The sequence below is a fragment of the Salvelinus fontinalis genome, chromosome 41 (assembly GCF_029448725.1).
Source record: "Salvelinus fontinalis isolate EN_2023a chromosome 41, ASM2944872v1, whole genome shotgun sequence".
In the NCBI taxonomy this organism is placed as follows: Eukaryota; Metazoa; Chordata; class Actinopteri; order Salmoniformes; family Salmonidae; genus Salvelinus; species Salvelinus fontinalis.
The window spans coordinates 18,326,170-18,340,093 of record NC_074705.1 but is presented as its reverse complement, the minus strand read 5'-3'; the positions used below and the strand labels follow the sequence as shown (position 1 = coordinate 18,340,093).

The following is a 13,924-nucleotide window of genomic DNA, read 5'->3' as shown; positions in this document are numbered from 1 at the left end:
CATATGTTTGATTTCCCCCTCTTATCTCGGGACTGTTATATGGACTCGCTCCATATCATATTTCACTGCTTCTGGTAGAACTCGCAGAGACCCACCTGGGCCACGGCACCAATGTGAGTGACCGGGGTTCGAACCTGCGTCTTGCCCACAAGACTGTGTTAGCCTGCTAAGCTAGAGCATAATGCAAGTGTTTGAGTCTCAGGCAGAGTTACTCCTCACGCGGTTGCTACATAGGTCTACCTAGCACCTGTCAGTGACGACCATCGCACTTGGTCTGTGGTTATGTGACTGTCTCCTGCAACAGTCAGTCAGGTAAACTAACATAATGTTGCACTTATATTATCACAGACGTGTAATGCGCCAAATCGTATAACCATTCACCACGTTGTGGCGAATGTGTAGGCCAACATTTCCTGTTTTTCATGATATTTTTGAGTAAACTTTCCAGTGAGCATCATTATCCAGAGTCACTTCACATCATACAGATAGCTTAATTAGAAATTGAGAGGCCTATAGTTTGTTTGGGGGGAAGAGAGAGATTTACTGGTCTACTTTAAATCTCACTGCAGCTATAGGCAAACATACACAAGTCAAATCAAATTTGATTTGTCACATGCGCCGAATACGACAGGTGTAGACTTTACCCCCACACACACACCTCCTGTAGCTCACCCTAGCCACTCTCTACATTTACATCTTTATAAAATAATAATCAAATATGTGCCATTTAGCAGACCCTTTTATTCAAAGAGACTTACAGTCATGCATACATACAAAACATCATGCTCTACCGACTGGGCCCCACAGGACATGATTCATTATTACATTTGTCTGTAAATGATAGTCAACTCAGACTAAAGAGGGGAGTCTTCCCAGAGTGACTACATGAACACCAAACCCAGAATTTCCCCCCCAGAGCAAACACACACTCACACGTGACTGTCAGTCATATCATGGCTGAAGCCCTGTGGGTGATCCTTTCATGATCATCGTAACGGTCCTGCAACACTTTAGCAATTGGGCGTCCGGCATTGAAAGCAATATTATTGTCAGGTTTTTTTTGTATTTTTTTTTGTAGGCACAAACTCATTCATGGTTCGTTGGACAAAGCCTATGGGAAAATGTACTGAGTTTTTGGGTAAATGCTGAAAAATAAGGTCTGTGGTAAACACAGGCTTAGGAGATCTTATACGTTTTGTTCTATGATAATCTTGGTCATTTTGAAGCATTTATGTTATTTAAAAAAACACATACAGCACACAAGGCTTTATAATTCATGAAGTTCATGATAACTGACTAATATGATCTCATAGAACAAAACATATACAAATCTCCTACGCTTGTGTTAACATCAGACCTTTATGCGGCATACGTTCCAAATGGCACCCTATTCCCTATAGTGCACACCCTGGGCAAAAGTAGTGCACTATAAAGAGAAAAGGTTTCCATTTGGAACATAGTCACTATTACATTGTGACATGAAACCTGTACAGCCCTCGTAGTCTACTGCAGTGTGTTTACCCTAACTACATAGAAACTGCAAGGTGTGCAACATCAAGGAGCGGTGCCTCTTGTGCATACTAAAGTGCACAATGGCACAAAAAAACAACCTCCAAGGGAACCTTAAACAGGAAATGATGCTGGGTGTTTTTGTTTTTTTAGTCATTGCAGCAGTTTCTTTCCTATTGTTTCCTTATCCGCCGAGTTACACAAGTTAAGCGTGCTCCTTAGTGAAAATAGAGCGATGTACCTTACATCAAGGTCATGTCCGAAAACACAAGCAGGGATTTGTAATTCAGTGTGTCAGTTTCAATCTAGGACAGTCCCTTATTTTGACCCATACATGACAATCACAGTGGCTCTCAGAGAAAGAGTATGTGGTTTTAGTCTCCTCGTATTTGGAAACCACTGTTTCATGTAAGACCCATTCACTAGGGTCTTCCTCTAGCTACGCCACACGCGCACTACACATCACTGAGGGTGTCCCTGTGTCTGTAAGCTTAACCTGTCTGTGTGTGTGTTTGTGTGTGCGCGTTGACTACAGTATGCATGGGGATATGAGTGATGAACATTAATTTTGTATTATTTGTTGTTGTTGGGGGTATGCTGCCCACAACTTCAAGACTCCATTCTCAATAGTTTCCCAGAAGATCATATTACATCAGACTATAATTATTTGATCAACACTTATAAGATAACTCAATCTTTATTTACACACAATCAGTTGTACAATTTAGATGTACACCATGTGACTTGAAGAACTGGTTTACATAAAGAACTTGGTGGGTTTCCGAAGTCAGCTCTCAAGGGCCAATAAAGGCTCAACTCTCGTGTAGCTTTTGTCTGAGAATGACTGATCTGAGGTTGACCGTGATCAGTATCGTCCCATTCGGATTGGATGCTGGACCCCCTGCTTCTTCCTGGGCCACCCGAGTGGAGCTCTGGGTTTGGTACTCATGTAGTCGCTCTGGGAACACTCCACTCTCCTCAGTCTGAGCTGAGGATCAAATTCACAGAAAGAGGTGGAGAGTGAGTAGGGTGAGCTGTGTATATGTATGCAGCTGTAGTTGTATACAACTGTCTCCATGCATCATTTATGTTTTAAATACATATACTATATTGCATTATTTGACTTTATTTGACTTTTTGTGTCATTTAAACTTGTATTATTTGCTTATTTTGACTTTATTTTTTACTTTTATCTTTGACCGTCATCCCAGCAACTTCACTCCCACTTGTCTCCAGTTCCACATCCCAACCCTCAATTTCCCTCAGCTCATCCCACCTATCTCAGCTTGCCACCCTCGTCGTATTTCTTCGCAAGATATCTTTCAACTATGCTATGATGTTTAACATGCAATTTTGAATCTATCGAATAGAATCCATAGATTGCAAGTTGAAGATAAATACTTTTACTAAGAGTATTAGTAAATGACTGACCAGGTCTCTCAATCTCCCGACAATGCTATTTCTAGGGTCAATTTTAGATTGTTATGAAACCGTCTACTTGAGGGAAATACCAGCACAAATTATCTATTGATTCTGTATCCTCACATCAAAATCTGCAGAGCTGCGATGGTTGTATGCCCCAAATATTCAACATTTTGTTGTTGGCAAGAATTCTGTACAATCATTTTAAAACCTCTTAACGATCTACAGGATCGGTGTCCCACCCTCGGGACGGTTGAGCTAACGTCCGCTAATGTGATTAGCATGACGTTGTAAGTAACAAGAACATTTCCCAGGACATAGACATATCTTATATGGGCCGAAATCTTAGATTATTGTTCAGTTAACTGCACTGTCCAATTTACAGAAGCTATTACAATGAAAACATACCATGCTATTGTTGGAGGAGAGTGCACAGTTATGTACTTGAAAATGTGTATATACTGACCGATTAGGCACACTTGGGCAGACTTGATACAACATTTTGAACAGAAATGCAATGGTTCATTGAATCAGTCTGAAACTTTGCGCATACAATGCTGCCATCTAGTGGCCAAAATTTAAATTGTGCTAAGAGTCCAAAGTCAGATAATGGCCTTTCTCTTGCATTTCAAAGATGATGTATTATCTTTGACCAGATCTAATGTGTTATATTCTCTTACATTAGTTTCACATTTCCACAAACTTCACATTTCCACAAACTTCAAAGTGTTTCCTTTCAAATGGTATCAAGAATATGCATATCCTTGCTTCAGTTCCTGAGCTACATACAGGTGGTTAGATTTGGCTATGTCATTTTGGGCGAAAATTGAAAAAAAGGGTCCGATCCTTAAGAGGTCTGAAATGCACGAAATGCATGAAATGTTGAATCTTGCATCATTTTATTTATCAACTCGTCGTTTTATATACAGTACCAGTCAAAAGTTTGGACACCTATTCATTGAAGGGTTTTTCTTCAGTTATACCATTTTCTACATTGTACAATAATAGTGAAGACATCAAAACTATGAAATAACACATAACCTCAAAAAATTCAACAAATCATAATATATTTTATATTCTTCAAAGTAGCTACCCTTTGACTTTATGACAGCTTTGCATTCTCTTGACATTCTCTCAAACAGCTTCATGAGGAATGCTTTTCCAACAGTCTTGAAGGAGTTCCCACATATGCTGAGTACTTGTTTGCTGCTTTTCCTTAACTCTGCGGTCCAACTCATCCCAAACCATCTCAATTGGTTTGAGGTCGGGTGATTTGTGGAAGCCAGGTCAACTGATGCAGCACTCCATCACTCTCCTTCTTGGTCAAATAGCCCTTACACAGCCTGGAGGTGTCATTGTCACTAAGCACAAACCAGCTGGGATGGTGTATAGCTGCAGAATGCTGTGGTAGACATGCAGGTTAAGTGTGCCTTGAATTGTAAATAAATCAGACAGTGTCACCAACAAAGCACCCTCACACCTCCTCCATGCTTCATGGTGGGAACCATACATGCGGAGATCATCCGTTCACCTACTCTGCGTCTCACAAAGACACGGCGGTTGAAACCAAAAATTAAAAATTTGGACTCATCAGACCAAAGGACAGATTTCCACCAGTCTAATGTCCATTGATGGTGTTTCTTGGCCCAAGCAAGTCTCTTCTTCTTATTGGTGCCCTTTAGTAGTTTTTTCTTTGCAGCAATTCGACCATGAAGGCCTGATTCACGCAGTCTCCTCTGAACAGTTAATGTTGAGATGTGTCTGTTACTTGGGGTCTTGGGTCTTCCTGGGTCTTCCTTTTCTGTGGTGGTCCTCATGAGAGACAGTTTCATCATAAGCGCTTGATGGTTTTTGCGACTGCACGCACTTGAAGAAACTTTCAAAGTTCTTGACATTTTCTGGATTGACTGACCTTCATGTCTTAAAGTAATGAAGGACTGTCGTTTCTCTTTGCTTATTTGAGCTGTTCTTGCCGTAATATGGACTTGGTCTTCTACCAAATAAGGCTATTTGCTGTATACCACCCCTACCTTGTCACAACACAACTGATTGCCTCAAACGCATTAAAAAAGAAAGAAATTCAGGCACAACTGTTAATTGAAATGCATTCCAGGTGACTACCTCATGTGAAGCTGGTTCAGAGAATGCAAAGTGTGTGTAAAGCTGTCATCAAGGCAAATATAAAATATATTTAACACTATTTTTTGGGTTACTACATGATTCCATGTGTTATTTCATAGTTTTGATGTCTTCACTATTATTCTACAATGTAGACCATACTTTTTACTAAGAAAAAAAACCCTGGAATGAGTAGGTAGGTCCAAACTTTTGACTGGTACTAATATATATATATATATATATATATATATATATATATATATATATATATATATATATATATATACCCTGTGCCATGGAATTGGTACATCAAAATTCTTTTCCCAGCTATTTTGCAATGTGTATGGCACAGTTGTCAACATCCTGGTCCTCAAAATACAGGTATTTTTATCAACCAGTACATTCGAGTTCAACAATGTGTTGTAATATTTGTTCTATCTTTTCTGGGGGATGAAATCGAAATTGTAAACAGCTCTGCATTGCTTATTTGAAAAAGAGATACTTTGAACAAGGTTTCAATTAATTAATTAAGGCCATTTTTAAACCACGGATGTGCTTTACTTTATTCTACTTGAGAACCATTTTGGGTCTAAGTAAAACTTTTGTATAGGTAAAGCTTTAAGAGGTTAATTAAGTGCTTTTATATTTAATCATCTCAGCCCACCCAGTTCATATTCATTATATAGATAAGCACGTTTTATCTTGTCCGGTTTAGCATTCCAGATGAAGCTACATATTTTTTGCTCATACAGTATGATTTGAAAAACAAGCCATCAGGAGTAGGCAGCTATGACTAAGGAGTTAATCAAGGTCATCTTTCCTTAAATAGACAGGTATATACCTCTCAATGGACTAAATAGTTAATTGTGCATTGAAATTATGCCAAGGCTTGCTTAAATGTTTTCATCACAGGAGGCAGCATCTCATGGATGTAAGACAAGTTACCCTCTCTGAGGAAAGGAAGCAAGATGTCACTCACCCGGATGGCAAAGGCGATGACCGTGACAACCAGGCCATAGATGGTGGTGACCCAGAACCCCAGCACCCATGCCCAAGCAGGGACACCATCATCTCCAGAGCCGACACATCCTACAGTATTCCTTGCCTGGCACTGGAGAGCTGACCAACCAATGAAAGAGAGAGATAGATATGTGAGTTTTAAGCTTTATGGGGCAGTTTTCCGGATCCAGATTAAGCCTACTCCTGGAGTAACTTCGTTTTTACATTGAAAATACATTTCAGTCCAGAAGTAGGCTTGTATAGGTTCAGCAAACTGGCCAGTTTGGCTTTTTAAGTGTAAATAGATCATTAGAATATACTGTGTGTGTACAAAACATTAGGAGCACCTTCCTAATGTTGAGTTACACGCGCTTTTCCCCGCAGAACAGCCTCAATTCGTCACCGTATGTACTCTACAAGGTGTCAAACGTGCTACAGGGATGCTGGTCCATGATGATTCCAATGTTTCCCACAGTTGAATCAAGTTGGCTGGATGTCCTTTGGGTGGTGGACCATTCTTGATACACATAGAAAACTGTTGAGCGTGAAAAACCCAGCAGCGTTGAAGTTCTTGACACACTCAAACCGGTGCACCTGGAACCTACTACCATACTCCGTTCAAAGGCACTTAAATCTTTTGCCTTGCCCATTTACCCTCTGAATGGCACAAATACACAATCCATGTTTTAAATGTCTCAAAGCACAAATATCCTTCTTTAACCTGTCTCCTCCCCTTCGTCTACACTGATTGAAGTGGATTTAACAAGTGACATTAATATGGGATCATACCATTCACCTGGTCAGTCTATGTCATGGAATAGCAGGTGTTCCTAATGTTTTGTACACTCAAGTGTATCTATTTCTGTAAATCAATATATAGAATTTTGTGCATGCCTGTGCGCACCCGTGTGTATTTGTGTGTGCTTGTATAGATCAGTTCCTTTTGAAGTAAACATACCTTCAACCAGGACCAAGGTCTGAGGCTCGTCTGGTACTTTCTCAATGGGAGGTGGGTACATGGGGTGCCCCTCACAGGTGTAGACTCCAGCGTGCTCTGTGGTCATTCCAGAGAGGACAAAACTGACCGTATGGTCCTGATTGTTCACCCTCAGCCCCAGACCCTTCCCAACAGGACTCACGGTCTCTGTGGAGTTGTGGTTGTGAGCATTGTCGTGAGTGTGGTTGCCAACCTCGACCAAGCCCAGGTAAAGGTGGAATCTCATCTCCTCCTTGTCCTTGCCTGTCAGGTTGGGGCATCTGACGGATGCAGTGCCGTTGACAGACACACGGACCACATTGAACGTTCTGAGCTTGTCTGGTGAGGGAAGGTCAAAAGTCAAATAGAGGCAGTCAGTTGTGCGTGTCCTGTTTGTTCCCACACTCGGGACTCTGACTCTCTATTGGTTACACGGACTCTTGGCCTCCCATCCTATTCTAATCACCTCTCGCCGGCTTTGTATTTATGTTACCTAAGGAAATTGCTATACAATATGATCTTGTTGCCATCTAATGCACATTCAACTGTTATAAATCAACACTGCAGAGCTCTCCCTGTCCTCTGCCGTGACCTGATTGTATTACTGCTGATTATATCTGTAGATGTGCATGCACATCCTGGCCCATCTACTGTTGATAGCCTCAATTCTGATTTGTGCTCTATCTGCTTCACTGATTTCTGCTCTCGTAAAAGCCTGGGTTTTCTGCACGTTAACACTAGAAGCTTATTACCTAAAATGTATCAATTGAAAGTGTGGGTTCACAGCTCCAATCCAGATGTGTTGGTCATTACTGAGACGTCGTTAAGAGTGTTTGGAACACTGATGTTAACCTTTCTAGAAGACAAATCTTCTATAAGACAGATCTTCCAAAGGTGGTGGAGTGGCAATCTTTACCAAGGAACAACTACGGTGCTTGATTGTCTCCACCAAGTCTGTCCCCAAACAATTTGATTTGCTGGTTTTAAGTATTAAACTTTAAAATAACTCTTTGTTGACTTGTTGCTGGATGCTATCGTCCTCCATCAGCACCGGCCTGTACCCTAACTGCCCTAAACTCTCTCCTGGCCCCTTACACCAAGTCTGAATTTGTCCTGCTAGGTGATCTAAACTGGGACATGCTTAAACCACCTGACCAAGTCCTAAAGCAATGGTACTCCCTAAATCTCTCAGATTATTACCAATCCCACAAGGTATGACTCCAAACATCCAGAAAAGGCTACTCCCCTTGATGTTATCCTCACAAATAATCCTGATAGGTATCAGTCTGGTGTTTTCTGTAATGACCTTAGAGATCACTGTTTTACAGCCTGTGTTCGTAATGGCTGTTCAGTGAAACGACCTGTCCTGACTTGTCATAGACGCTTGCTAAAAAACTTTAATGAGCAAGCCTTCCTTCATGATCTTGCCTCTGTAAAATGGTATAGAATCAGCTCGAAGACAATTGGACCTTCTTTTTTGATATTTTCAGTGGTATCGTTAACAAATACGCACCCATAAAGAAAATGAGAATTAAAAACAGGTTCCGCCCCTGGTTCGACTGTGATCTGAGGTACTCCACCTCAAGAATTCTCTTTGGCAAATCGTTCGGCGCACGCATACTCAGGCTGACTGGCTCTCGTTCAGACAAATGAGAAATAAGCGCGCTCAGGCTATCCGGAAGGCCAACGTTAGTTACTTTAAGGAGCAGTTCTCTCTCTGTGGGTCTAACCCCAAGAAGTTTGGGAAAACGGTTAAATAATGTTCCATAATGTTGATGGTGTGGTTGTTACTGAAAAGGAGCACATGGATGAGCTCTTTAATCACCACTTCATTAAGTCAGGATTCCTATTTGACTCTGCCATGCCCCCTTGCTCATCCAACACTTCCTCATCTCCCACCCCTTCTAATGTGACTATCCCCGAAGCTCCTCCATCTTTTTCCCCTGCCCCGCTACAAAGTTTCTCCCTGCAGGCGGTCACTGAGTCTGAGGTGCTAAAGGAGATCCTTAAACTTGACCCTAAAAAAACATCTGGTTCAGATGGTTTAGATCCTTTATTCTTTAAGGTTGCTGCCCCCATCATCGCCAAGCCTATCTCCGACCTTTTAACCTCTCTCTCCTCTCTGGGGAGGTTCCCATTGCTTGAAAGGCAGCCACGGTGCGTCCTTTATTTAAAGGGTGAGATCAAGCTGATCCTAACTGTTATAGGCCAATTTCTATTTTGCCCTGTTTATCAAAAGTGTTGGAAACTTGTCAATAATCAATTAACTGGCTTTCTTGATGTCTATAATATTCTCGCGGGTATGCAATCTGGTTTCCGCACAGGTTATGGATGTGTCACTGCAACCTTAAAGGTCCTAAATCATGTCACAATTGCCCTTGATTTTAAGCAATATTGTGCTGCTATTTTTATTGACTTGGCCAAAGACCATTCCATTCTTGTGGGCCGGCTAAGGAGTATTGGTCTTTGGCCTGGTTTGCTAACTACCTCTCTCAAAGAGTGCAGTGTATAAAGTGTCTTAGCCACTGCCTGTCACCAAGGGAGCACCCCGAGGCTCGATCCTAGGCCCCACGCTCTTCTCAATTTACATCAACAACATAGCTCAAGTAGTAGGAGGCTCTCTCATCCATTTATATGCAGATGATACAGTCTTATACTCAGCTGGCCCCTCCTTGGATTTTGTGTTAAACGCTCTTCAACAAAGCTTTCTTAGTGTCCAACAAGCTTTCTCTGCCCTTAACCTTGTTCTGAACAAAACAAAGGTCATGTGGTTTGGTAAGAAGAATGCCCCTCTCCCCACCGGTGTGATTACTATCTCTGAGGGTTAAGAGCTTGAGGTAGTCAACTCATACAAGTACTTGGGAGTATGGCTAGATGGTACACTGTCCTTCTCTCAGCAGATATCAAGGCTGCAGGCTAAGGTTAAATCTAGACTTGGTTTCCTCTATCGTAATCACTCCTCTTTCACTACAGCTGTCAAGCTAACCCTGATTCAGATGACTATCCTACCCATGCTAGATTACGGAGACGTAATTTATAGATCGATCGGCAGTTGAGGGTGCTCTCGAGCAGCTAGATGTTCTTTACCATTCGGCCATCAGATTTGCCACCAATGCTTCTTATAGGACACATCTCTATACTCCTCTGTAAACTGGTTATCTCTGTATACCTGTCGCAAGACCCACTGGTTGATGCTTATTTATAAAACCCTCTTAGGCCTCACTCCCCCCTACCTGGGATATCTACTGCAGCCCTCATCCTCCACATACAACACCCGTTCTGCCAGTCACATTCTGTTAAAGGTCCCCAAAGCACACACATCCCTGGGTCGCTCGTCTTTTCAGTTCGCTGCAGCTATCAACTGGATCGAGCTGCAACAAACAGTCAAACTGGACCATTTTATCTCCATCTCTTCATTCAAAGACTCAATCATGGACACTCTTACTGACAGTTGTGTCTGCTTCGGGTGATGTATTGTTGTCTCTACCTTCTTGCCCTTTGTGCTGTTGTCTGTGACCAATAATTTTTGTACTGTACCATGTTGTTGTGCTGCTACCATGTTGTTCTGCTGCTATGTTGTATTGTTCCCATGTTGTTGTGTTGCTACCATGATGTGTTTCATGTGTTGCTGCCATGCTGTGTTGTTTTCTTAGGTCTCTCGTTATGTAGCGTTGTGGTGTCTCTCTTGTCGTGATGTGTGTTTCGTCCTATACTTAAATAAAAATATATATTTTTAATCCCAGCCCCCATCCCCCAGGAGGCCTTTTGCCTTCTGGTAGGCCGTCACTGTAAATAGGAATTTGTTCTTAACTGACTTGCCTAGCTTAATAAAAGGTAAAAAAAAAATGATTCGATTATATATAATCTATGTGTTGACGTTGAATGTGTTGCTGAGCATAAGAGTATTTTTTTTCAACCTATCTTTTTTGGGGGGGGCGATTTCATGTTGAATTCACAACCAAATGTAAATCCCAACTACAAGTTAATATCACAACTGAAAACCTGACATCTCTAGCAAACAATGAAGTGACAAGCAGCAATCTCAAGGGGATTCAAACAATTCAGATTGCTTTCACTTACTCATATTGTACCTAGCCCCAAATCTGGATTATTCATATTTCATTATTTGTAATTTCCTTGTATTTTAACCCACACATTGAACATGTTCCGCGAGAGAGCTTTCATAAAGTGGTGGAGAGAGGCAGTCTCAGAACTGTGTGGAATAGAAAACGTGAGTCACTTAGTTTCATCCCTGTCACCCCTGCCTATTCATTTCTGCAAAGTCCTATCAAAATTAGGAAACAGCCAATTCAATGCATTACTTACAGTTGATTCAGAAGTTTACATACACCTTAGCCAAATACATTTAAACTCAGTTTTTCACATTTCCTGACATTTAATCTTAGTAAAAATTCCCTGTCTTAGGTCAGTTAGGATCACCTCTTTATTTTAAGAATGTGAAATGTCAGAATAATATTAGCAATCCTCCCCCTTTTTCCTCCAAAGATAACGATGGTCATTATGGCCAAACAGTTCTATTTTTGTTTCATCAGACCAGAGGACATTTCTCCAAAAAGTACAATCTTTGTCCCTATGTGCAGTTGCAAACCGTAGTCTGGCTTTTTTATGGCGGTTTTGGAGCAGTGGCTTCTTCCTTGCTGAGCGTCCTTTCAAGTTATGTCGACCAAGACTCGTTTTACTGTGGATATAGATACTTTTGTACTGGTTTCCTCCAGCATCTTCACAAGGTCCTGTGCTGTTTTGGGATTGATTTGCACTTTTCGCACCACGGTACGTTTACCTCTAGGAGACAGAACGCGTCTCTTTCCTAAGCACTTAACTTTCCTAAGCACCTAACTTCCGACTTCAACTGTACATAGACCTGCTTATTCTATTCATAATATAGCTGTAGTCTAGATGTTAAAGCATATCCACATCTGTAATTGGGGTTTAACTACAGTAGTTTGAGTAATGTGTTGGAGAGATCCAAACCACCAACTAGCATCCCCACCTGATAAAACCATGCAGCTTGGTGAACATTGCAATCTTGAATAATCTGCAACCCTTTGATTGGGCAACCTTTGGCTTTTGTTCTAGTTATCAGAATGTTCTGGTAGTGCTATGGATCATGCCTGATGTGACATTTGTTGATACTGAGAATATAGATGAACGTTAATGACAAAGTCCAATGGTGAAACATTCAGACAGAAATGTAATTAGAGCTGAAACGATTTCTTATTCTACCTGACTGACATTTACATCTGTTCTACACAATACTCTATGAACATTCTATAACATTGCACCCTACTAAACAGGCTCAGATCTTACCGTTACAGTTGTGGGAGCTTATCATGTTTGCAGCACTGGAGAGGCAGAGGGAGAGGAGGATCGTGGGTATACAGTAAACGTTCATCTTGAAAGTTCTCAGTTTTGTCGTGAAACTGAAGCTCCCCTGATATCCCTTTGCAGTGCACAACAATCAGGGTAAATGTAATGATACACTGTATGCCAAACCGAACGAGACAGTGACTGCTCTGCTCTACCTAAACATTCAACACATGCTTGTCACACGATGACAGCGTGCGTCTCATAACATCCTTCCCTGTCACTTCACTGTGAACAACAATCTGGCCCTTGTCGACTGTAAGCAACTCTCTCTGCTGCACATCTAGCTGGGTGACTGACTGCACAGACTCTTGAGTAAAAAATATCCGCACTCTGTGGCAGTGCACTCTGAACTTCATCAGAAGTTTCCGCGCTCTACCGGTGTGTGACCTTTTTTGGGGTTGGAACCTCGTATCGCATTACTCATGTTTGATTTTCTCCATATCATATTTCACTGCTTCTGGTAGAACTCGCAGGGACCCACCCAGGTTTCTCTGTTGCTATGTGACTGTCTCCTGTGACAGACAGTCAGGAAAACTCTGGTATGATCACAGAGACAGGGGAGTATTACATCGAATCGTATCACCATACATCTCGTTGTGGTCACTGTGTAGGCCAACATTTCCTGTTTGTCATGATTTTTCTGTGCAAGAATTTTCCAGAGACACTTCATATCATACAAGTATCTTCATTGGAAATGTAGTGTGCTATAGTTTGTTTTGAGGGGAGCGGAGAGATTTACTGATCTCCTGCACACTACAGCTATACACACACACACACACACACACACACACACATACATTTTTGGTGTGGGTGGCCCCAACGGGAATAGAACCCACAGTCCTGGGGTTGCAAGCATCATGCTCTACCAACTGAGACTAAAGAGAGTGGAGTCTTCCCAGAGTGCCTACATGAACACCAAACGCAGAGCTTCTCCCAGCACGAACACACACACACACAGGAGCGGACTGGGACAAGAATTCTGCCCTGGCATTTTATCCACACCAGCCAACTCACAATCTCCATCCCCAGGTGGGCCACAAGCCATACACACACCCCATACCCACACACCTTACATAGTCACAGGCAGAGGTGTTGACAAATAACATTGGCAGTACAGTTCAGCATTTATCAACCATTTCTATTCCAGTGACTGGCACGACATGTCCCTCCTATTTTAACCAGCTCATGTTTAAAACAAATACAATATGTAAGAACACCACTGGAGATACAACTAACTCATCACTATAACTGTGTCTCTGCTCTAGTCATTTCATTTGCCTCCCTCTTGTGCTGTCTGTCTCAGCATCTTCTCTGCGGTCACACTGTGCTTCTTCTTGTCTGTCTGCTTAAGCCTTATATGTTATAAAAGCGAAGCTAACGACACAGGCTATATTGCAAATTAGTGCCTGTCATATACTGAGTATACAAAAGATCACAAACATCTGTTCTTTCCATGACATAGACTGACAAGGAGAAAGTTTTGATCCCTTACTGATGTCACTTGTTAAATCC

The 13,924-nt window shown here is 41.7% G+C and overlaps 1 protein-coding gene across 1 annotated transcript; it reads right to left on the bottom strand.

The window, feature by feature from the left end:
• Positions 1-743: 743 nt before the first annotated feature.
• LOC129840579 (T-cell-specific surface glycoprotein CD28-like) lies at positions 744-12,880 on the bottom strand. Its single transcript, XM_055908560.1, has 4 exons — positions 12,353-12,880; positions 7,007-7,363; positions 6,029-6,168; positions 744-2,497 (listed from the first exon to the last, which is right to left on the bottom strand). The coding sequence occupies exons 1-4, from the start codon at positions 12,435-12,437 to the stop codon at positions 2,375-2,377; spliced, it is 705 nt and encodes a 234-aa protein (XP_055764535.1). The 5' UTR covers positions 12,438-12,880; the 3' UTR covers positions 744-2,374.
• Positions 12,881-13,924: the final 1,044 nt, after the last annotated feature.